The 24,088-nt window shown below is 33.0% G+C and overlaps 1 protein-coding gene across 2 annotated transcripts in view; it reads right to left on the bottom strand.

Moving 5' to 3' along the window:
* Positions 1-24,088, bottom strand: part of LOC143078688 (uncharacterized) — a 66,372-nt gene that overhangs the window by 31,118 nt on the left and 11,166 nt on the right. For both annotated transcript variants that reach the window (XM_076253595.1, XM_076253594.1), the window contains 7 exons: positions 23,389-23,515; positions 23,073-23,150; positions 22,203-22,381; positions 21,663-21,787; positions 21,149-21,361; positions 3,690-3,934; positions 3,269-3,435 (listed from right to left, as the gene is read on the bottom strand). In XM_076253595.1, coding sequence (XP_076109710.1) covers positions 3,269-3,435; positions 3,690-3,934; positions 21,149-21,361; positions 21,663-21,787; positions 22,203-22,381; positions 23,073-23,150; positions 23,389-23,515 — 1,134 coding nt within the window. The remainder of the gene's footprint in view (positions 1-3,268; positions 3,436-3,689; positions 3,935-21,148; positions 21,362-21,662; positions 21,788-22,202; positions 22,382-23,072; positions 23,151-23,388; positions 23,516-24,088) is intronic.

Here is a 24,088-nt window from a genome sequence, read left to right as displayed (position 1 = left end):
TTTCAGCACATTTTCAATATCATCGTCATTATTACTTATCGCGTTAAAATAAGAATTAACGCGTTAAATGCAACTTTAACGCGTAAAATGCAAGTTTAACACGTAAAATGCAACTTAATCGCGGTAAAAGCAACTAAAACGCGTTAAATGCACTTTTAACGCGTTTAATGCAACTTTAACGCGTAAAATGCAACTTTAACGCGTTAAATGTAACTTTAACGCGTTAAATATTATTTTAACGCGTTTAAAACAATTTTGACGCATGTAATGCAACTTTAAAGCGTAAAATGCACTTTTACGCGTTAAATCCATCTTTAACACGTTAACTACAATTGTTACTGTAACGTGTTTAAAGTAATGTTTAATTTAATTTAAGCATATATATATATATATATATATATATATATATATATATATATATATATATATATATATATATATATATATAATGGACTGATCATCATGTTAATTAAAAGGCCATCTAAATTTACATTTGTCAACCTGTCTTTACGCTTCGTCTTGAATAAATTGTGTTTATATGTCAGGTTTTTCAGATACTTTACTTGGTCTTTTTGCATCTTTTGATGTCTGTATCTAACATAAGGGTTTACCATAATAATAATGATAATATCTTTATTTAAAGAGAGTAACTCATTTGGATTAAACCAATTTTTAATGAGGCTTTCTACATACAATGTTAACAATATGAATAAAACATAATTAATCTACTATTACACACATGTAAACAAAAGACGTATATAAAGAAATATAACAACAACAAAAACACCTATGGTATACATTGTGGCTTAAATTATAAATTTAACACTTTTAAAAATAAAATGACTTGTAAGAGTATTTGAATGCAGATATACTTTTTGATTTTTTAATTTCACTGGACAGTGAATTCCACACTTTTGGACCAATGTATAATTCTGTATTTGATTTAGGGACAATAAAATTATCCGATGATGAAAGTCGAGTATTGTACGATGGTATTGTACCATAAGCTATGGTAGTTTGACGTATACTTACATAAGTCTCTACAAGTGAAGTTTTTCTGCAGATGGTGAAAACATGACATATCTTTACTATATCTATCAACCAGACATCAGTTAAACATTACGATCGGATATTGTTACACGGCTGTCACTCAGATAACCGAGGCTTTTTTTAGACGAAACGCTCGTCTGGCGCAAGTACAAAATTTCAATCCTGGTTTCTATTACGAATATACCATCTAGCAATCTTGTGTAAATTGTGAACATGTTTAAAACAAGAGGCTCTTAAGAGCATGCATCGAGCATCTAGTAAACCATGCCCAATAATGCATTTAATCTGTGCCAAAAGTAAGAGGATGACTATTTGATATCCATTGGGGAAGGAGGATGTTATTCTTTATTCTTACTACTTACTAAGTTGGGTTTTTTTTCGCCTCGCCATCATTCATTTCTTACCTCTAAATACTGCGTTGTTCTGTAATATGGCATGTACAGAGAACACATTATGTATCCCCCTTCCCCTAAAATGGGCGCTATTATTAGTGCCCTACCTGTAAAGCGGAAATAGACTGTCTCTCTGTCCGTCCGTTATCAGTCCTGAATTTTGTTCAAGGTTATGATTGTCTTTCTGATATTATTTGACTGTAACCCCATTGTTTTATTTTGTATTTACATTGAGTCATTCTTCAATAGTTTTTTTAATATGTCATTTGATTGAGTTAAGCCATTTCAGTTGATATTTTAAAGTGTGTCTTTCTACGTTATGATATTACACTATCGTTTCAAGTTGGATAAATGTTGGTGTCTATTATAACGTTTAAACTCGTTGAATTTGTTTGCATCTGTCCTAATTCAGGTACTTTGTACCGTGGTTGTCTTTCGTTGATGTGCTTCATAAGTGTTTCTCATTTTTTTTATAGATTAAACCGTTGGCTTTCCTGTTTGAATGGTTGTCTTTTTTTGGACCCTTCATACCTTACTGTTCGGTGTGGGCCAAGGCTACACGTTGGAGGCTGTAATTCATTCCCTAGTGTGCTAAAATGTTATCGTCTTCATTGGTGTAATCTTCTTGTGTTTGTGGTGGTATGTTTTCATTTGCAGCACTTGTTTTTTTTATATTAAATCGCATAAAGCGATGCATTCAGAGTCCATGTTGTTCAAGATACCTGCTTCATATAGGACATTAGAACTTGTATGGTTTTCAGTTAACAAACCTGTGTTTGCTATTTTGAAATCTGGGCTGTTAAAGAGAATTGTTATCCTCCTCGTCTGTAATGTACAGGACACCCGATATTCCATGCAATGATGTTTTAACGCTTTAACCGATGTTTTAACGCATTAATCGATGTTTTAACGCGTTAAACGATGTTTTAACGCGTTAAACAATGTTTTAACGTGTTAAGTAATATATCGTAGCAACGTAATGGTGTTGAATTTAACGCGTAAATGTGATTCATTATGACACATGTGGCCAGTGCGACAGGTATTTTATCGCGATAAACGTCTTTTACTGATAATTGCAAAGTTTAACGCGTTAAATATATTGATTTCTTTACGCGTTAGAATATTGTTTTACTCGTTAAAATTTTGTTTTTACGCGTTTAAACTGTATTATCGTGTTACATGTGTTTTAATCGCGTTAAATGTTAACGTGTTACTTTATCGGGTTTTTGACATGATCGGCCTTTCATACATGTGACCCCTCCCTTTTTTACAAATACTCAATAACTCTAAAATAAAATAAATAATCATCACTAAAAAGTTATCAGATCTTGACATTAATATAACTAACAGGTGTGTGAAGCTTTATGCAATAATCATGAATAGTTTCTGAGATATGGCGCCACATGTGAACCCCCTCTTTTTTTTCAATAACTCAAAAATAAAATTTTGAGTCATCACCAAAAATATACAGATCTTTAGATTAATATAACTAAGAAGTATGTAAAGTTTTAATCAAAAATCATTAATGGTTTTTGAGATAAGGCGCGACTTGTGAAAAAAAACCACCACCCCTGTTTTAGTTAAAAAGTCCCGTAACTCAAAATGTTTTAATCCAAGAAAGTATACAGATCGTTTGGCCATCATAAGGAACAACCATTTTAAGTTTCATGAAACTTGGGTTAGTTGTTCACAAGTTTCGGTGCGACATGTTTACGCCGGACATGTGTATACCATAATACGTCCCGTCAAAATTTTGACGGACGTGTAAAAAGCAGAACCATTTCAGTCCCTACAATTTTCATATATCTAGTTATTCAACTTTATACCTGTTCCTAATAAATTATAAGTATCCAAATGGAATATATCGCTGCATTTATTTGGTCCAGTTATATCTCTATTGAAAACAACACTGAAGTAACAAAAACTTCTATCAAATATGGCAGCTTGTATAACAGGAGCCTCGGCTCTGATGATAAAGTCTGTGGATTGTAACCTACAAATAATATTTGTGCATGCATGTAAATATTCACTTATACCAAATATAAAACGATAATTAATCTCCAATGTTCTAATCCGTTTTAAAAAGTTGTTTTACAGTTCTGCTTATAAATGAAGAAAGGACTGTTATGATTTTAAATATTTTTTTTGTAATAAAAATAATAACAAAAATGTAACCAAAAAAACAAACTCCAAGATAAACAAAATGGGAAGCTTGTTAAACATGACAAAACCAAAACCTGTCTTTACCTTGTTAGATCCAAAATCTCTTTTTGTTCTACTGCCACTAATATTTTGTAGGCTTTAGCACGATTAAAATACCGCAACTGACTTAAATCGCACTGCACTATTTTTGAGTTCAGCAAAACAATAGGGATATGGACTTTTGAAAATCCTGATGCTGTGTAACAACCAATTTCCGGACTTCTGAACGGACATAATAGTATACACTGTGTAAACCCTGTATCTACCACACCGTCCGTTGTTATATTCACCTATAAAAAATAAACAGAAGTTAAGATTTGTAAACCCTGTATCTTCCACACCGTCCGTTGTTATATTCACCTAGAAAAAAATAAACAGAAGTTAAGATTTGTAAACCCTGTATCTTCCACACCGTCCGTTGTTATATTCACCTAGAAAAAATAAACAGAAGTTAAGATTTGTAAACCCCGTATCTTCCACACCGTCCGTTGTTATATTCACCTAGAAAAAATAAACAGAAGTTAAGATTTGTAAACCCCGTATCTTCCACACCGTCCGTTGTTATATTCACCTAGAAAAAATAAACAGAAGTTAAGATTTGTAAACCCTGTATCTTCCACACCGTCCGTTGTTATATTCACCTAGAAAAAAATAAACAGAAGTTAAGATTTGTAAACCCCGTATCTTCCACACCGTCCGTTGTTATATTCACCTAAAAGAAATAAACAGATGTTAAGATTTGTAAACCCTGTATCTTCCACACCGTCCGTTGTTATATTCACCTAGAAAAAAATAAACAGAAGTTAAGATTTGTAAACCCTGTATCTTCCACACCGTCCGTTGTTATATTCACCTAGAAAAAATAAACAGAAGTTAAGATTTGTAAACCCTGTATCTTCCACACCGTCCGTTGTTATATTCACCTAAAAGAAATAAACAGAAGTTAAGATTTGTAAACCCTGTATCTTCCACACCGTCCGTTGTTATATTCACCTAAAAGAAATAAACAGATGTTAAGATTTGTAAACCCTGTATCTACCACATCGTCTGTTGTTATATTCACCTAGAAAAAAATAAACAGAAGTTAAGATTTGTAAACCCTGTATCTTCCACACCGTACGTTGTTATATTCACCTAGAAAAAATAAACAGAAGTTAAGATTTGTAAACCCTGTATCTTCCACACCGTCCGTTGTTATATTCACCTAGAAAAAATAAACAGAAGTTAAGATTTGTAAACCCTGTATCTTCCACACCGTCCGTTGTTATATTCACCTAGAAAAAAATAAACAGAAGTTAAGATTTGTAAACCCTGTATCATCCACACCGTCCGTTGTTATATTCACCTAGAAAAAAATAAACAGAAGTTAAGATTTGTAAACCCTGTATCTACCACATCGTCTGTTGTTATATTCACCTAAAAGAAATAAACAGAAGTTAAGATTTGTAAACCCTGTATCTACCACATCGTCTGTTGTTATATTCACCTAAAAGAAATAAACAGATGTTAAGATTTGTAAACCCTGTATCTTCCACACCGTCTGTTGTTATATTCACCTAAAAGAAATAAACAGAAGTTAAGATTTGTAAACCCCGTATCTTCCACACCGTCCGTTGTTATATTCACCTAGAAAAAAATAAACAGAAGTTAAGATTTGTAAACCCCGTATCTTCCACACCGTCCGTTGTTATATTCACCTAGAAAAAAATAAACAGAAGTTAAGATTTGTAAACCCTGTATCTACCACACCGTCCGTTGTTATAATCACCTAGAAAAAATAAACAGAAGTTAAGATTTGTAAACCCCGTATCTTCCACACCGTCCGTTGTTATATTCACCTAAAAGAAATAAACAGATGTTAAGATTTGTAAATCCTGTATCTACCACATCGTCTGTTGTTATATTCACCTAGAAAAAATAAACAGAAGTTAAGATTTGTAAACCCTGTATCTACCACATCGTCTGTTGTTATATTCACCTAAAAGAAATAAACAGATGTTAAGATTTGTAAACCCTGTATCTACCACATCGTCTGTTGTTATATTCACCTAGAAAAAATAAACAGAAGTTAAGATTTGTAAACCCCGTATCTTCCACACCGTCCGTTGTTATATTCACCTAAAAGAAATAAACAGATGTTAAGATTTGTAAACCCTGTATCTACCACATCCTCTGTTGTTATATTCACCTAGAAAAAATAAACAGAAGTTAAGATTTGTAAACCCTGTATCTACCACATCGTCTGTTGTTATATCCACCTAAAAGAAATAAACAGATGTTAAGATTTGTAAACCCTGTATCTACCACATCGTCCGTTGTTATATTCACCTAGAAAAAATAAACAGAAGTTAAGATTTGTAAACCCCGTATCTTCCACACCGTCCGTTGTTATATTCACCTAGAAAAAAATAAACAGAAGTTAAGATTTGTAAACCCCGTATCTTCCACACCGTCCGTTGTTATATTCACCTAGAAAAAAATAAACAGAAGTTAAGATTTGTAAACCCTGTATCTACCACACAGTCCGTTGTTATAATCACCTAGAAAAAATAAACAGAAGTTAAGATTTGTAAACCCCGTATCTTCCACACCGTCCGTTGTTATATTCACCTAAAAGAAATAAACAGATGTTAAGACTTGTAAATCCTGTATCTACCACATCGTCTGTTGTTATATTCACCTAGAAAAAATAAACAGAAGTTAAGATTTGTAAACCCTGTATCTACCACATCGTCCGTTGTTATATTCACCTAGAAAAAATAAACAGAAGTTAAGATTTGTAAACCACGTATCTTCCACACCGTCCGTTGTTATATTCACCTAAAAGAAATAAACAGAAGTTAAGATTTGTAAACCCTGTATCTTCCACACCGTCCGTTGTTATATTCACCTAAAAGAAATAAACAGAATTTAAGATTTATAAACCCTGTATCTTCCACACCGTCCGTTGTTATATTCACCTAAAAGAAATAAACAGAAGTTAAGATTTGTAAACCCCGTATCTTCGACACCGTCCGTTGTTATATTCACCTAGAAAAAAATAAACAGAAGTTAAGATTTGTAAACCCTGTATCTTCGACACCGTCCGTTGTTATATTCACCTAGAAAAAAAATAAACAGAAGTTAAGATTTGTAAACCCTGTATCTTCCACACCGTCCGTTGTTATATTCACCTTAAAGAAATAAACAGAAGTTAAGATTTGTAAACCCTGTATCTTCCACATCGTCCGTTGTTATATTCACCTAAAAGAAATAAACAGATGTTAAGATTTGTAAACCCTGTATCTACCACATCGTCTGTTGTTATATTCACCTAGAAAAAAATAAACAGAAGTTCAGATTTGTAAACCCTGTATCTTCCACACTGTCCGTTGTTATATTCACCTAGAAAAAAATAAACAGAAGTTAAGATTTGTAAACCCCGTATCTTCCACACCGTCCGTTGTTATATTCACCTAGAAAAAAATAAACAGAAGTTAAGATTTGTAAACTCTGTATCTACCACACCGTCCGTTGTTATAATCACCTAGAAAAAATAAACAGAAGTTAAGATTTGTAAACCCCGTATCTTCCACACCGTCCGTTGTTATATTCACCTAAAAGAAATAAACAGATGTTAAGATTTGTAAACCCTGTATCTACCACATCGTCTGTTGTTATATTCACCTAGAAAAAATAAACAGAAGTTAAGATTTGTAAACCCTGTATCTACCACATCGTCTGTTGTTATATTCACCTAAAAGAAATAAACAGATGTTAAGATTTGTAAACCCTGTGTCTACCACATCGTCCGTTGTTATATTCACCTAGAACAAATAAACAGAAGTTAAGATTTGTAAACCCCGTATCTTCCACACCGTCCGTTGTTATATTCACCTAAAAGAAATAAACAGAAGTTAAGATTTGTAAACCCTGTATCTTCCACACCGTCCGTTGTTATATTCACCTAAAAGAAATAAACAGAAGTTAAGATTTGTAAACCCTGTATCTTCCACACCGTCCGTTGTTATATTCACCTAAAAGAAATAAACAGAAGTTAAGATTTGTAAACCCCGTATCTTCCACACCGTCCGTTGTTATATTCACCTAGAAAAAAACTAAACAGAAGTTAAGATTTGTAAACCCCGTATCTTCCACACCGTCCGTTGTTATATTCACCTAAAAGAAATAAACAGATGTTAAGATTTGTAAACCCCGTATCTTCCACACCGTCCGTTGTTATATTCACCTAAAAGAAATAAACAGAAGTTAAGATTTGTAAACCCTGTATCTACCACACCGTCCGTTGTTATATTCACCTAGAAAAAATAAACAGAAGTTAAGATTTGTAAACCCCGTATCTACCATATCGTCCGTTGTTATATTCACCTAAAAGAAATAAACAGAAGTTAAGATTTGTAAACCCTGTATCTTCCACACCGTTCGTTGTTATATTCACCTAAAAGAAATAAACAGAAGTTAAGATTTGTAAACCCTGTATCTTCCACACCGTTCGTTGTTATATTCACCTAAAAGAAATAAACACAAGTTAAGATTTGTAAACCCTCTATCTTCCACACCGTCCGTTGTTATATTCACCTAAAAGAAATAAACAGAAGTTAAGATTTGTAAACCCCGTATCTTCCACACCGTCCGTTGTTATATTCACCTAGAAAAAATAAACAGAAGTTAAGATTTGTAAACCCCGTTTCACCACATCGTCCGTTGTTATATTCACCTAAAAGAAATAAACAGACGTTAAGATTTGTAAACCCTGTATCTTCCACACCGTTCGTTGTTATATTCACCTAAAAGAAATATACAGAAGTTAAGATTTGTAAACCCTGTATCTTCCACACCGTCCGTTGTTATATTCACCTAAAAGAAATAAACAGAAGTTAAGATTTGTAAACCCTGTATCTTCCACACCGTCCGTTGTTATATTCACCTAAAAGAAATAAACAGAAGTTAAGATTTGTAAACCCTGTATCTACCACACCGTCCGTTGTTATATTCACCTAGAAAAAATAAACAGAAGTTAAGATTTGTAAACCCCGTATCTTCCACACCGTCCGTTGTTATATTCACCTAAAAGAAATAAACAGAAGTTAAGATTTGTAAACCCTGTATCTACCACACCGTCCGTTGTTATATTCACCTAAAAGAAATAAACAGAAGTTAAGATTTGTAAACCCCGTATCTTCCACACCGTCCGTTGTTATATTCACCTAAAAGAAATAAACAGAAGGTAAGATTTGTAAACCCTGTATCTTCCACACCGTCCGTTGTTATATTCACCTAAAAGAAATAAACAGAAGTTAAGATTTGTAAACCCTGTATCTACCACACCGTCCGTTGTTATATTCACCTAAAAGAAATAAACAGAAGTTAAGATTTGTAAACCCTGTATCTTCCACACCGTACGTTGTTATATTCACCTAGAAAAAATAAACAGAAGTTAAGATTTGTAAACCCTGCATCTTCCACACCGTCCGTTGTTATATTCACCTAGAAAAAATAAACAGAAGTTAAGATTTGTAAACCCTGTATCTTCCACACCGTCCGTTGTTATATTCACCTAGAAAAAAATAAACAGAAGTTAAGATTTGTAAACCCTGTATCATCCACACCGTCCGTTGTTATATTCACCTAGAAAAAAATAAACAGAAGTTAAGATTTGTAAACCCTGTATCTACCACATCGTCTGTTGTTATATTCACCTAAAAGAAATAAACAGAAGTTAAGATTTGTAAACCCTGTATCTACCACATCGTCTGTTGTTATATTCACCTAAAAGAAATAAACAGATGTTAAGATTTGTAAACCCTGTATCTTCCACACCGTCTGTTGTTATATTCACCTAAAAGAAATAAACAGAAGTTAAGATTTGTAAACCCCGTATCTTCCACACCGTCCGTTGTTATATTCACCTAGAAAAAAATAAACAGAAGTTAAGATTTGTAAACCCCGTATCTTCCACACCGTCCGTTGTTATATTCACCTAGAAAAAAATAAACAGAAGTTAAGATTTGTAAACCCTGTATCTACCACACCGTCCGTTGTTATAATCACCTAGAAAAAATAAACAGAAGTTAAGATTTGTAAACCCCGTATCTTCCACACCGTCCGTTGTTATATTCACCTAAAAGAAATAAACAGATGTTAAGATTTGTAAATCCTGTATCTACCACATCGTCTGTTGTTATATTCACCTAGAAAAAATAAACAGAAGTTAAGATTTGTAAACCCTGTATCTACCACATCGTCTGTTGTTATATTCACCTAAAAGAAATAAACAGATGTTAAGATTTGTAAACCCTGTATCTACCACATCGTCTGTTGTTATATTCACCTAGAAAAAATAAACAGAAGTTAAGATTTGTAAACCCCGTATCTTCCACACCGTCCGTTGTTATATTCACCTAAAAGAAATAAACAGATGTTAAGATTTGTAAACCCTGTATCTACCACATCCTCTGTTGTTATATTCACCTAGAAAAAATAAACAGAAGTTAAGATTTGTAAACCCTGTATCTACCACATCGTCTGTTGTTATATCCACCTAAAAGAAATAAACAGATGTTAAGATTTGTAAACCCTGTATCTACCACATCGTCCGTTGTTATATTCACCTAGAAAAAATAAACAGAAGTTAAGATTTGTAAACCCCGTATCTTCCACACCGTCCGTTGTTATATTCACCTAGAAAAAAATAAACAGAAGTTAAGATTTGTAAACCCCGTATCTTCCACACCGTCCGTTGTTATATTCACCTAGAAAAAAATAAACAGAAGTTAAGATTTGTAAACCCTGTATCTACCACACAGTCCGTTGTTATAATCACCTAGAAAAAATAAACAGAAGTTAAGATTTGTAAACCCCGTATCTTCCACACCGTCCGTTGTTATATTCACCTAAAAGAAATAAACAGATGTTAAGACTTGTAAATCCTGTATCTACCACATCGTCTGTTGTTATATTCACCTAGAAAAAATAAACAGAAGTTAAGATTTGTAAACCCTGTATCTACCACATCGTCCGTTGTTATATTCACCTAGAAAAAATAAACAGAAGTTAAGATTTGTAAACCACGTATCTTCCACACCGTCCGTTGTTATATTCACCTAAAAGAAATAAACAGAAGTTAAGATTTGTAAACCCTGTATCTTCCACACCGTCCGTTGTTATATTCACCTAAAAGAAATAAACAGAATTTAAGATTTATAAACCCTGTATCTTCCACACCGTCCGTTGTTATATTCACCTAAAAGAAATAAACAGAAGTTAAGATTTGTAAACCCCGTATCTTCGACACCGTCCGTTGTTATATTCACCTAGAAAAAAATAAACAGAAGTTAAGATTTGTAAACCCTGTATCTTCGACACCGTCCGTTGTTATATTCACCTAGAAAAAAAATAAACAGAAGTTAAGATTTGTAAACCCTGTATCTTCCACACCGTCCGTTGTTATATTCACCTTAAAGAAATAAACAGAAGTTAAGATTTGTAAACCCTGTATCTTCCACATCGTCCGTTGTTATATTCACCTAAAAGAAATAAACAGATGTTAAGATTTGTAAACCCTGTATCTACCACATCGTCTGTTGTTATATTCACCTAGAAAAAAATAAACAGAAGTTCAGATTTGTAAACCCTGTATCTTCCACACTGTCCGTTGTTATATTCACCTAGAAAAAAATAAACAGAAGTTAAGATTTGTAAACCCCGTATCTTCCACACCGTCCGTTGTTATATTCACCTAGAAAAAAATAAACAGAAGTTAAGATTTGTAAACTCTGTATCTACCACACCGTCCGTTGTTATAATCACCTAGAAAAAATAAACAGAAGTTAAGATTTGTAAACCCCGTATCTTCCACACCGTCCGTTGTTATATTCACCTAAAAGAAATAAACAGATGTTAAGATTTGTAAACCCTGTATCTACCACATCGTCTGTTGTTATATTCACCTAGAAAAAATAAACAGAAGTTAAGATTTGTAAACCCTGTATCTACCACATCGTCTGTTGTTATATTCACCTAAAAGAAATAAACAGATGTTAAGATTTGTAAACCCTGTGTCTACCACATCGTCCGTTGTTATATTCACCTAGAACAAATAAACAGAAGTTAAGATTTGTAAACCCCGTATCTTCCACACCGTCCGTTGTTATATTCACCTAAAAGAAATAAACAGAAGTTAAGATTTGTAAACCCTGTATCTTCCACACCGTCCGTTGTTATATTCACCTAAAAGAAATAAACAGAAGTTAAGATTTGTAAACCCTGTATCTTCCACACCGTCCGTTGTTATATTCACCTAAAAGAAATAAACAGAAGTTAAGATTTGTAAACCCCGTATCTTCCACACCGTCCGTTGTTATATTCACCTAGAAAAAAACTAAACAGAAGTTAAGATTTGTAAACCCCGTATCTTCCACACCGTCCGTTGTTATATTCACCTAAAAGAAATAAACAGATGTTAAGATTTGTAAACCCCGTATCTTCCACACCGTCCGTTGTTATATTCACCTAAAAGAAATAAACAGAAGTTAAGATTTGTAAACCCTGTATCTACCACACCGTCCGTTGTTATATTCACCTAGAAAAAATAAACAGAAGTTAAGATTTGTAAACCCCGTATCTACCATATCGTCCGTTGTTATATTCACCTAAAAGAAATAAACAGAAGTTAAGATTTGTAAACCCTGTATCTTCCACACCGTTCGTTGTTATATTCACCTAAAAGAAATAAACAGAAGTTAAGATTTGTAAACCCTGTATCTTCCACACCGTTCGTTGTTATATTCACCTAAAAGAAATAAACACAAGTTAAGATTTGTAAACCCTGTATCTTCCACACCGTCCGTTGTTATATTCACCTAAAAGAAATAAACAGAAGTTAAGATTTGTAAACCCCGTATCTTCCACACCGTCCGTTGTTATATTCACCTAGAAAAAATAAACAGAAGTTAAGATTTGTAAACCCCGTTTCACCACATCGTCCGTTGTTATATTCACCTAAAAGAAATAAACAGACGTTAAGATTTGTAAACCCTGTATCTTCCACACCGTCCGTTGTTATATTCACCTAAAAGAAATAAACAGAAGTTAAGATTTGTAAACCCCGTATCTTCCACACCGTCCGTTGTTATATTCACCTAGAAAAAATAAACAGAAGTTAAGATTTGTAAACCCCGTTTCACCACATCGTCCGTTGTTATATTCACCTAAAAGAAATAAACAGACGTTAAGATTTGTAAACCCTGTATCTTCCACACCGTTCGTTGTTATATTCACCTAAAAGAAATATACAGAAGTTAAGATTTGTAAACCCTGTATCTTCCACACCGTCCGTTGTTATATTCACCTAAAAGAAATAAACAGAAGTTAAGATTTGTAAACCCTGTATCTTCCACACCGTCCGTTGTTATATTCACCTAAAAGAAATAAACAGAAGTTAAGATTTGTAAACCCTGTATCTACCACACCGTCCGTTGTTATATTCACCTAGAAAAAATAAACAGAAGTTAAGATTTGTAAACCCCGTATCTTCCACACCGTCCGTTGTTATATTCACCTAAAAGAAATAAACAGAAGTTAAGATTTGTAAACCCTGTATCTACCACACCGTCCGTTGTTATATTCACCTAAAAGAAATAAACAGAAGTTAAGATTTGTAAACCCCGTATCTTCCACACCGTCCGTTGTTATATTCACCTAAAAGAAATAAACAGAAGGTAAGATTTGTAAACCCTGTATCTTCCACACCGTCCGTTGTTATATTCACCTAAAAGAAATAAACAGAAGTTAAGATTTGTAAACCCTGTATCTACCACACCGTCCGTTGTTATATTCACCTAAAAGAAATAAACAGAAGTTAAGATTTGTAAACCCTGTATCTACCACACCGTCCGTTGTTATATTCACCTAGAAAAAATAAACAGAAGTTAAGATTTGTAAACCCCATATTTACCTAAAAGAAATAAACAGAAGTTAAGATTTGTAAACCCTGTATCTACCACATCGTCCGTTGTTATATTCACCTAAAAGAAATAAACAGAAGTTAAGATTTGTAAACCCTGTATCTACCACATCGTCCGTTGTTATATTCACCTAAAAGAAATAAACAGAAGTTAAGATTTGTAAACCCTGTATCTACCACATCGTCCGTTGTTATATTCACCTAAAAGAAATAAACAGAAGTTAAGATTTGTAAACCCTGTATCTACCACATCGTCCGTTGTTATATTCACCTAAAAGAAATAAACAGAAGTTAAGATTTGTAAACCCTGTATCTACCACATCGTCTGTTGTTATATTCACCTAAAAGAAATAAACAGAAGTTAAGATTTGTAAACCCTGTATCTACCACATCGTCTGTTGTTATATTCACCTAAAAGAAATAAACAGAAGTTAAGATTTGTAAACCCCGTATCTACCACATCGTCTGTTGTTATATTCACCTAAAAGAAATAAACAGAAGTTAAGATTTGTAAACCCCGTATCTACCACATCGTCCGTTGTTATATTCACCTAAAAGAAATAAACAGAAGTTAAGATTTGTAAACCCTGTATCTACCACATCGACCGTTGTTATATTCACCTAGAAAAAATAAACAGAAGTTAAGATTTGTAAACCCTGTATCTACCACATCGTCCGTTGTTATATTCACCTAGAAAAAATAAACAGAAGTTAAGATTTGTAAACCCTGTATCTACCACACCGTCCGTTGTTATATTCACCTAAAAGAAATAAACAGAAGTTAAGATTTGTAAACCCTGTATCTACCATATCGTCTGTTGTTATATTCACCTAAAAGAAATAAACAGAAGTTAAGATTTGTAAACCCTGTATCTACCACACCGTCTGTTGTTATATTCACCTAAAAGAAATAAACAGAAGTTAAGATTTGTAAACCCTGTATCTACCACACCGTCCGTTGTTATATTCACCTAGAAAAAATAAACAGAAGTTAAGATTTGTAAACCCCGTATCTACCACACCGTCCGTTGTTATATTCACCTAAAAGAAATAAACAGAAGTTAAGATTTGTAAACCCTGTATCTACCACATCGTCCGTTGTTATATTCACCTAGAAAAAATAAACAGAAGTTAAGATTTGTAAACCCTGTATCTACCACACCGTCCGTTGTTATATTCACCTAAAAGAAATAAACAGAAGTGAAGATTTGTAAACCCTGTATCTACCACACCGTCCGTTGTTATATTCACCTAGAAAAAATAAACAGAAGTTAAGATTTGTAAACCCTGTATCTACCACACCGTCCGTTGTTATATTCACCTAAAAGAAATAAACAGAAGTTAAGATTTGTAAACCCCGTATCTACCACATCGTCCGTTGTTATATTCACCTAGAAAAAATAAACAGAAGTTAAGATTTGTAAACCCTGTATCTACCACATCGTCTGTTGTTATATTCACCTAAAAGAAATAAACAGAAGTTAAGATTTGTAAAACGTGTATCTACCACATCGTCCGTTGTTATATTAACCTAGAAAAAATAAACAGAAGTTAAGATTTGTAAACCCCGTATCTACCACATCGTCTGTTGTTATATTCACCTAAAAGAAATAAACAGAAGTTAAGATTTGTAAATCCTGTATCTACCACATCGTCTGTTGTTATATTCACCTAGAAAAAATAAACAGAAGTTAAGATTTGTAAACCCCGTATCTACCACATCGTCTGTTGTTATATTCACCTAAAAGAAATAAACAGAAGTTAAGATTTGTAAACCCTGTATCTACCACATCGTCCGTTGTTATATTCACCTAAAAGAAATAAACAGAAGTTAAGATTTGTAAACCCTGTATCTTCCACACCGTCCGTTGTTATATTGACCTAAAAGAAATAAACAGAAGTTAAGATTTGTAAACCCTGTATCTACCACATCGTCTGTTGTTATATTCACCTAAAAGAAATAAACAGAAGTTAAGATTTGTAAACCCTGTATCTACCACATCGTCTGTTGTTATATTCACCTAAAAGAAATAAACAGATGTTAAGATTTGTAAACCCTGTATCTTCCACACCGTCCGTTGTTATATTTACCTAAAAGAAATAAACAGATGTTAAGATTTGTAAACCCTGTATCTACCACATCGTCTGTTGTTATATTCACCTAAAAGAAATAAACAGAAGTTAAGATTTGTAAACCCTGTATCTACCACATCGTCTGTTGTTATATTCACCTAGAAAAAATAAACAGAAGTTAAGATTTGTAAACCCTGTATCTACCACATCGTCTGTTGTTATATTCACCTAAAAGAAATAAACAGAAGTTAAGATTTGTAAACCCTGTATCTACCACACCGTCCGTTGTTATATTCACCTAAAAGAAATAAACAGAAGTGAAGATTTGTAAACCCTGTATCTACCACACCGTCCGATGTTATATTCACCTAGAAAAAATAAACAGAAGTTAAGATTTGTAAACCCTGTATCTACCACACCGTCCGTTGTTATATTCACCTAAAAGAAATAAACAGAAGTTAAGATTTGTAAACCCTGTATCTACCACATCGTCCGTTGTTATATTCACCTAGAAAAAATAAACAGAAGTTAAGATTTGTAAACCCTGTATCTACCACACCGTCCGTTGTTATATTCACCTAAAAGAAATAAACAGAAGTGAAGATTTGTAAACCCTGTATCTACCACACCGTCCGTTGTTATATTCACCTAGAAAAAATAAACAGAAGTTAAGATTTGTAAACCCTGTATCTACCACACCGTCCGTTGTTATATTCACCTAAAAGAAATAAACAGAAGTTAAGATTTGTAAACCCCGTATCTACCACATCGTCCGTTGTTATATTCACCTAGAAAAAATAAACAGAAGTTAAGATTTGTAAACCCTGTATCTACCACATCGTCTGTTGTTATATTCACCTAAAAGAAATAAACAGAAGTTAAGATTTGTAAAACGTGTATCTACCACATCGTCCGTTGTTATATTAACCTAGAAAAAATAAACAGAAGTTAAGATTTGTAAACCCCGTATCTACCACATCGTCTGTTGTTATATTCACCTAAAAGAAATAAACAGAAGTTAAGATTTGTAAATCCTGTATCTACCACATCGTCTGTTGTTATATTCACCTAGAAAAAATAAACAGAAGTTAAGATTTGTAAACCCCGTATCTACCACATCGTCTGTTGTTATATTCACCTAAAAGAAATAAACAGAAGTTAAGATTTGTAAACCCTGTATCTACCACATCGTCCGTTGTTATATTCACCTAAAAGAAATAAACAGAAGTTAAGATTTGTAAACCCTGTATCTTCCACACCGTCCGTTGTTATATTGACCTAAAAGAAATAAACAGAAGTTAAGATTTGTAAACCCTGTATCTACCACATCGTCTGTTGTTATATTCACCTAAAAGAAATAAACAGAAGTTAAGATTTGTAAACCCTGTATCTACCACATCGTCTGTTGTTATATTCACCTAAAAGAAATAAACAGATGTTAAGATTTGTAAACCCTGTATCTTCCACACCGTCCGTTGTTATATTTACCTAAAAGAAATAAACAGATGTTAAGATTTGTAAACCCTGTATCTACCACATCGTCTGTTGTTATATTCACCTAAAAGAAATAAACAGAAGTTAAGATTTGTAAACCCTGTATCTACCACATCGTCTGTTGTTATATTCACCTAGAAAAAATAAACAGAAGTTAAGATTTGTAAACCCTGTATCTACCACATCGTCTGTTGTTATATTCACCTAGAAAAAATAAACAGAAGTTAAGATTTGTAAACCCTGTATCTACCACACCGTCCGTTGTTATATTCACCTAGAAAAAATAAACAGAAGTTAAGATTTGTAAACCCCGTATCTACCACACCGTCCGTTGTTATATTCACCTAAAAGAAATAAACAGAAGTTAAGATTTGTAAACCCTGTATCTACCACATCGTCCGTTGTTATATTCACCTAGAAAAAATAAACAGAAGTTAAGATTTGTAAACCCTGTATCTACCACACCGTCCGTTGTTATATTCACCTAAAAGAAATAAACAGAAGTGAAGATTTGTAAACCCTGTATCTACCACACCGTCCGATGTTATATTCACCTAGAAAAAATAAACAGAAGTTAAGATTTGTAAACCCTGTATCTACCACACCGTCCGTTGTTATATTCACCTAAAAGAAATAAACAGAAGTTAAGATTTGTAAACCCTGTATCTACCACATCGTCCGTTGTTATATTCACCTAGAAAAAATAAACAGAAGTTAAGATTTGTAAACCCTGTATCTACCACATCGTCTGTTGTTATATTCACCTAAAAGAAATAAACAGAAGTTAAGATTTGTAAAACCTGTATCTACCACATCGTCTGTTGTTATATTCACCTAAAAGAAATAAACAGAAGTTAAGATTTGTAAACCCTGTATCTACCACAACGTCTGTTGTTATATTCACCTAGAAAAAATAAACAGAAGTTAAGATTTGTAAACCCTGTATCTACCACATCGTCTCTTGTTATATTCACCTAAAAGAAATAAACAGAAGTTAAGATTTGTAAACCCTGTATCTACCACATCGTCTGTTGTTATATTCACCTAAAAGAAATAAACAGAAGTTAAGATTTGTAAACCCTGTATCTACCACATCGTCTGTTGTTATATTCACCTAGAAAAAATAAACAGAAGTTAAGATTTGTAAACCCTGTATCTACCACATCGTCTGTTGTTATATTCACCTAGAAAAAATAAACAGAAGTTAAGATTTGTAAACCCTGTATCTACCACACCGTCTGTTGTTATATTCACCTAAAAGAAATAAACAGAAGTTAAGATTTGTAAACCCTGTATCTACCACACCGTCTGTTGTTATATTCACCTAAAAGAAATAAACAGAAGTTAAGATTTGTAAACCCTGTATCTACCACATCGTCTGTTGTTATATTCACCTAGAAAAAATAAACAGAAGTTAAGATTTGTAAACCCTGTATCTACCACATCGTCTGTTGTTATATTCACCTAAAAGAAATAAACAGAAGTTATGATTTGTAAACCCTGTATCTACCACATCGTCTGTTGTTATATTCACCTAAAAGAAATAAACAGAAGTTAAGATTTGTAAACCCTGTATCTACCACATCGTCCGTTGTTATATTCACCTAAAAGAAATAAACAGAAGTTAAGATTTGTAAACCCTGTATCTACCACATCGTCTGTTGTTATATTCACCTAAAAGAAATAAACAGAAGTTAAGATTTGTAAACCCTGTATCTTCCACACCGTCCGTTGTTATATTCACCTAAAAGAAATAAACAGAAGTTAAGATTTGTAAACCCTGTATCTACCACACCGTCCGTTGTTATATTCACCTAAAAGAAATAAACAGAAGTTAAGATTTGTAAACCCTGTATCTTCCACACCGTCCGTTGTTATATTCACCTAAAAGAAATAAACATAAGTTAAGATTTGTAAACCCTGTATCTACCACACCGTCCGTTGTTATATTCACCTAAAAGAAATAAACAGAAGTTAAGATTTGTAAACCCTGTATCTACCACATCGTCTGTTGTTATATTCACCTAGAAAAAATAAACAGAAGTTAAGATTTGTAAACCCTGTATCTTCCACACCGTCCGTTCTTATATTCACCTTAAAGAAATAAACACAAGTTAAGATTTGTAAACCCTGTATCTACCACACCGTCTGTTGTTATATTCACCTTAAAGAAATAAACAGAAGTTAAGATTTGTAAACCCTGTATCTACCACATCGTCTGTTGTTATATTCACCTAGAAAAAATAAACAGAAGTTAAGATTTGTAAACCCTGTATCTACCACATCGTCTGTTGTTATATTCATCTAAAAGAAATAAACAGAAGTTAAGATTTGTAAACCCTGTATCTACCACACCGTCCGTTGTTATATTCACCTAAAAGAAATAAACAGAAGTTAAGATTTGTAAACCCTGTATCTACCACATCGTCCGTTGTTATATTCACCTAAAAGAAATAAACAGAAGTTAAGATTTGTAAACCCTGTATCTACCACATCGTCTGTTGTTATATTCACCTAGAAAAAATAAACAGAAGTTAAGATTTGTAAACCCTGTATCTACCACATCGTCTGTTGTTATATTCACCTAGAAAAAAATAAACAGAAGTTAAGATTTGTAAACCCTGTATCTACCACACCGTCCGTTGTTATATTCACCTAGAAAAAATAAACAGAAGTTAAGATTTGTAAACCCTGTATCTTCCACACCGTCCGTTGTTATATTCACCTAGAAAAAAATAAACAGAAGTTAAGATTTGTAAACCCTGTATCTACCACACCGTCCGTTGTTATATTCACCTAGAAAAAATAAACAGAAGTTAAGATTTGTAAACCCCGTATCTACCACATCGTCCGTTGTTATATTCACCTAAAAGAAATAAACAGAAGTTAAGATTTGTAAACCCTGTATCTACCACACCGTCCGTTGTTATATTCACCTAAAAGAAATAAACAGAAGTTAAGATTTGTAAACCCTGTATCTTCCACACCGTTCGTTGTTATATTCACCTAGAAAAAATAAACAGAAATCAGAATTTTTAAACATTTAGAAAAGAATGTATTAACCCTGAAACGACAATTATTTTTCCTCTTATTCACCTCAAGGAATATCATTTTCTAAAAGCGAACACATGAAGACCCATGGCCTGTTTTAATTTAATAAACGATTATTAAAGATGCTATGTCTTTTTAGAGAAATAACACGCCGTAGAAATTAGGGAAATTAATGAACGGTTTATAAAAAAAAATAAAAAATGATAAGATAAAAAAGCAAATGAAATTTGAATACTGAACAATTAAAATATGTATATAAAATTTCATGGCAAACAAACTGCCATGCATTCGATTTTCATTAAAACATGTACAGCTTGCTTTCGAGCGGATTCCTTAGTGTAAGATAGCGATAAACTAATGATATGTTATCCTTCCGAAAGTTTTACGAACTTCGTCATGTATCTGACGTATTTATAACATATCCGTGTCACAGAGGACAATCGAACTGGCGTTGCCTCTAATATTTCCGAAAAAGTGGATTAGAGCTTACAAGCAATCTATTGAAAGAAGAAAACAATAATTCATCTTTTCATCATTTGTCTTTTTTATCATGATTGTCTAATTCTATTTTGCACGAATCATAATGTATTTATAACTATTCATTTCTAACCTTTAATCGGTGTGAATAATTTGAATAGGGTCACATATTCATAAGTGTCAGTTATTTAGAGACAGTTCAACTTACGCGTCAAACGTTAACACTACTTTTAACGACGTTTCCATTTACTTTGTTAACGTCACCATATACTTTATTGACGTTGTTGCATAGTTATGTATCATGTTACAATATTGAGTTAAGATTACAAAGTCAAACGAAATAGATGTTGTTTACTGCCTGTCCATACATTAAGTTAACCAATCCGCTACAGTAAGAAAAGAGTGCTCATTATCAATTATTATTTTTCCATTAATAAAAACATACCTTTATCATATCTCCAATTACCATAGAGTCAGGATTGATAGATGTAATATGTGGATATTTATAAATTGTAAGCTCATTCTCCAGTACCAAAGTGGTATTGCTATCAAACAAGCATGATATATTGTATTCTCCCCTGGTTCCTAACAGATCTGGTGTCTGTAGTTCAATTGTACTTGTTGTGTTATCAAAGCTAAGTACGCTCAAATATATGTCCTACAAATATAAACAAATCTATCACAAATTGTAAATGATATCTTAATCTTCGTATATATTTATGTGTATGCTTAATGAAAAGTTTACAAACATTGGTCTTTATTTGCAGTTGCAAAAACGAGTACTTTTTGTCTAAAACAGTTCCAAGAGTTCTTTTTAGGCCAAAGTAAATTGAAAAATAAAAGACAAACCAGTGTAACAGTGCAGAATTCATTGGAAATGGTATTCGACAATAGTATATCATAACCAATTGAGACACACTTTTTGCCGAGAATCAATACAAAAATGCCAATATACTTACGTTATGTTTGTGTAGGGAACATTCTACAGTCGAGAACATGTCCAACTTTACACCAACAACATGCAACGTATGATTATCAAAGTTGCGAAGGTAATTCGGGGATACTGATCCTAACTTCATGCAGCCTGGATTTAAAAGAAAATATTTGTAGATAACGAAAATATATTTTTCATATTTTACTCTTTTTCCGATTGTAAGGCTTGCATCTTTGATGAGTCTTTACAGCTAAACATTGCCTTCTTGATAATATTCGTTATTCCTCCCACAATTTCAATTATCTGTGTGTTTCATTTCTTTTTGATAAGTTTTCTTAACTTAAAAGTATGCTGTTTCAAAATTTAGTATTTGACAGACAAAGCAATAAGCACAATACCATTTAGATCAAATATAGTGTCCAACAAAACAATATACGTGTTTAACAATAACCAATAAATGAAAATGAAGTGCATACGTTGCAAGTTTCTTTATTGGTCCTCCTTATTCAAAATTAATAACCAATCATTTGTCTGCTAGACCATATCAATCTACATGTATTCCTACCTTTATTGTAATTACTGTCTGATGGATGCAAACATTGTCCGCAAAAGTCTTCCTTTTTGTTGCCATTAACAACACCATCACAATCCAAACAGGATGTGCCGTCACCGTTACAGACTTCACAAACATCTTCGCCATGATTACTAGGTAATGAAGTATTACCAAATACACAATGTCCACATCTATGATAAAAAGTTCAACTTAGGATAACCTAATTGTAATTTATTTAAATTCAAAAACCATCAAGCATATTTTCTCTTGTAACACATACCTTAACCAAAACAGGAATGTTGTTCTCTACATCAATCTGTTATATAAAATTTTATATATACATTGTCTTGGTAATGATAAAATTTAATGGTGCAATTTCAGTAGTAATTTTACTTTCCCTCAGTCTATATTGCATACAAATTTCTAAACATGTTGATCTCGTCACCTCGGTATGTTTTTTCTCATATTTTACGGTTGATTATGAACGTGCTGTAATTATCCATGAGGACGTCATTCAAAACGGTGAATGGACAACTTTCATATTCCTGACTTGGTACAGACATTTTCTTATGCAGAAAATGGTTAATTAGACCTGTTTTTATTTTATTTTTTTTTAATTATAAACCTTGTTTTATAGCTAGCTATACCTCTAACTTGTATGACAGTCGTATACAATTGTATTATATTGACAACGAAGTGTGAACAAAACCAACAGACATAATAGGTAAAAATATCAAAAATAGGGGTAAAGCAGTCAAGAGACTAAAACATTGAAATGCGTAAGATACACAATTTCTCCCCTCTCGACTGTGTAAAAAAATATTGAATACATCTTAACGTTTAGGGGACACCATATTGTTTAGATATGATTGAGATACTTGCTTGTTTATGTAAGCCCCGCTGTTTAACATACTGTCACATGACATTAAAGTCAACAGTCCGTGGACATCTGTACCATTTCTGAATGATAAAAAAATCAGTTAATTCAATTTTTACTCAATTAACAAACTCCATAAAAAGTTTGAAGAACTATAATACGTCACATTGAAATAAGTTGACACACCATATAACATATGCTTTGCTTGAACCTAAAAGTAATAAGAATAAATTTTTATCACATTTTTGGAATTAAATATTATATCATATAAAGAGTTACTGGATTGAATAAAACTCATTCCTTTTTGTTAATCTTACTCACCTGACACACATTTGTAAACGTTGTTCGTAATAATTATTGCCGCATTCATGGTTGCAGTCAAGATGGTGTCCGTATGGTATACTGCTACTTCCACCTGTACAATCTCTGCACATATCATATGATGCACCTTTAATGATAAAGTATATCTAAAATAACGATTATAGAGCCTTGAACATTCTGCTGTAGGCACCAATAAAGAGAAGGTATTACCAGAGAGGCAATTCTAAAACTATAAATCAAACCGAAGTGCTGGCTACTGGACTGGTGATAACCTCGGGAACTAACAGTCCACCAGCAGAGGCATCGACCCATAGGTAGTAATAACATTAACGGTATCAATTTTCCTGCACCAGATGCGCATTTCGACAATACATGTCTCTTCAGTGATGCTCGTGGCCAAAATATTTGAAATCCAAAGCTTATTTGAAAGATGAAGAGCTATAATCCAAAAGGTCCAAAAATTATAACAAAATCCGTGAAAGGAATCAGAGATTTGCATGAGAGAGATACATTCCTTAATTTATAATAATTTCTAACATTTTGTAACAGCAAATTTTAATAACACAAAAAACCCGTATTTTCATGCCAGTACCGAAGTGCTGGCTACTGGGCTGGTGATACCCTCGGGGACTAACAGTCCACCAGCAGAGGCATCGACCCAGTGGTAGTAATAACATTAACGGTACCAATTTTCCTGCAA

This window comes from Mytilus galloprovincialis, chromosome 6, assembly GCF_965363235.1.
Source record: "Mytilus galloprovincialis chromosome 6, xbMytGall1.hap1.1, whole genome shotgun sequence".
NCBI classification, from domain to species: domain Eukaryota; kingdom Metazoa; phylum Mollusca; class Bivalvia; order Mytilida; family Mytilidae; genus Mytilus; species Mytilus galloprovincialis.
Note: the sequence above shows the minus strand (reverse complement) of the source record. Positions and strands in the feature narration are given on the sequence as shown.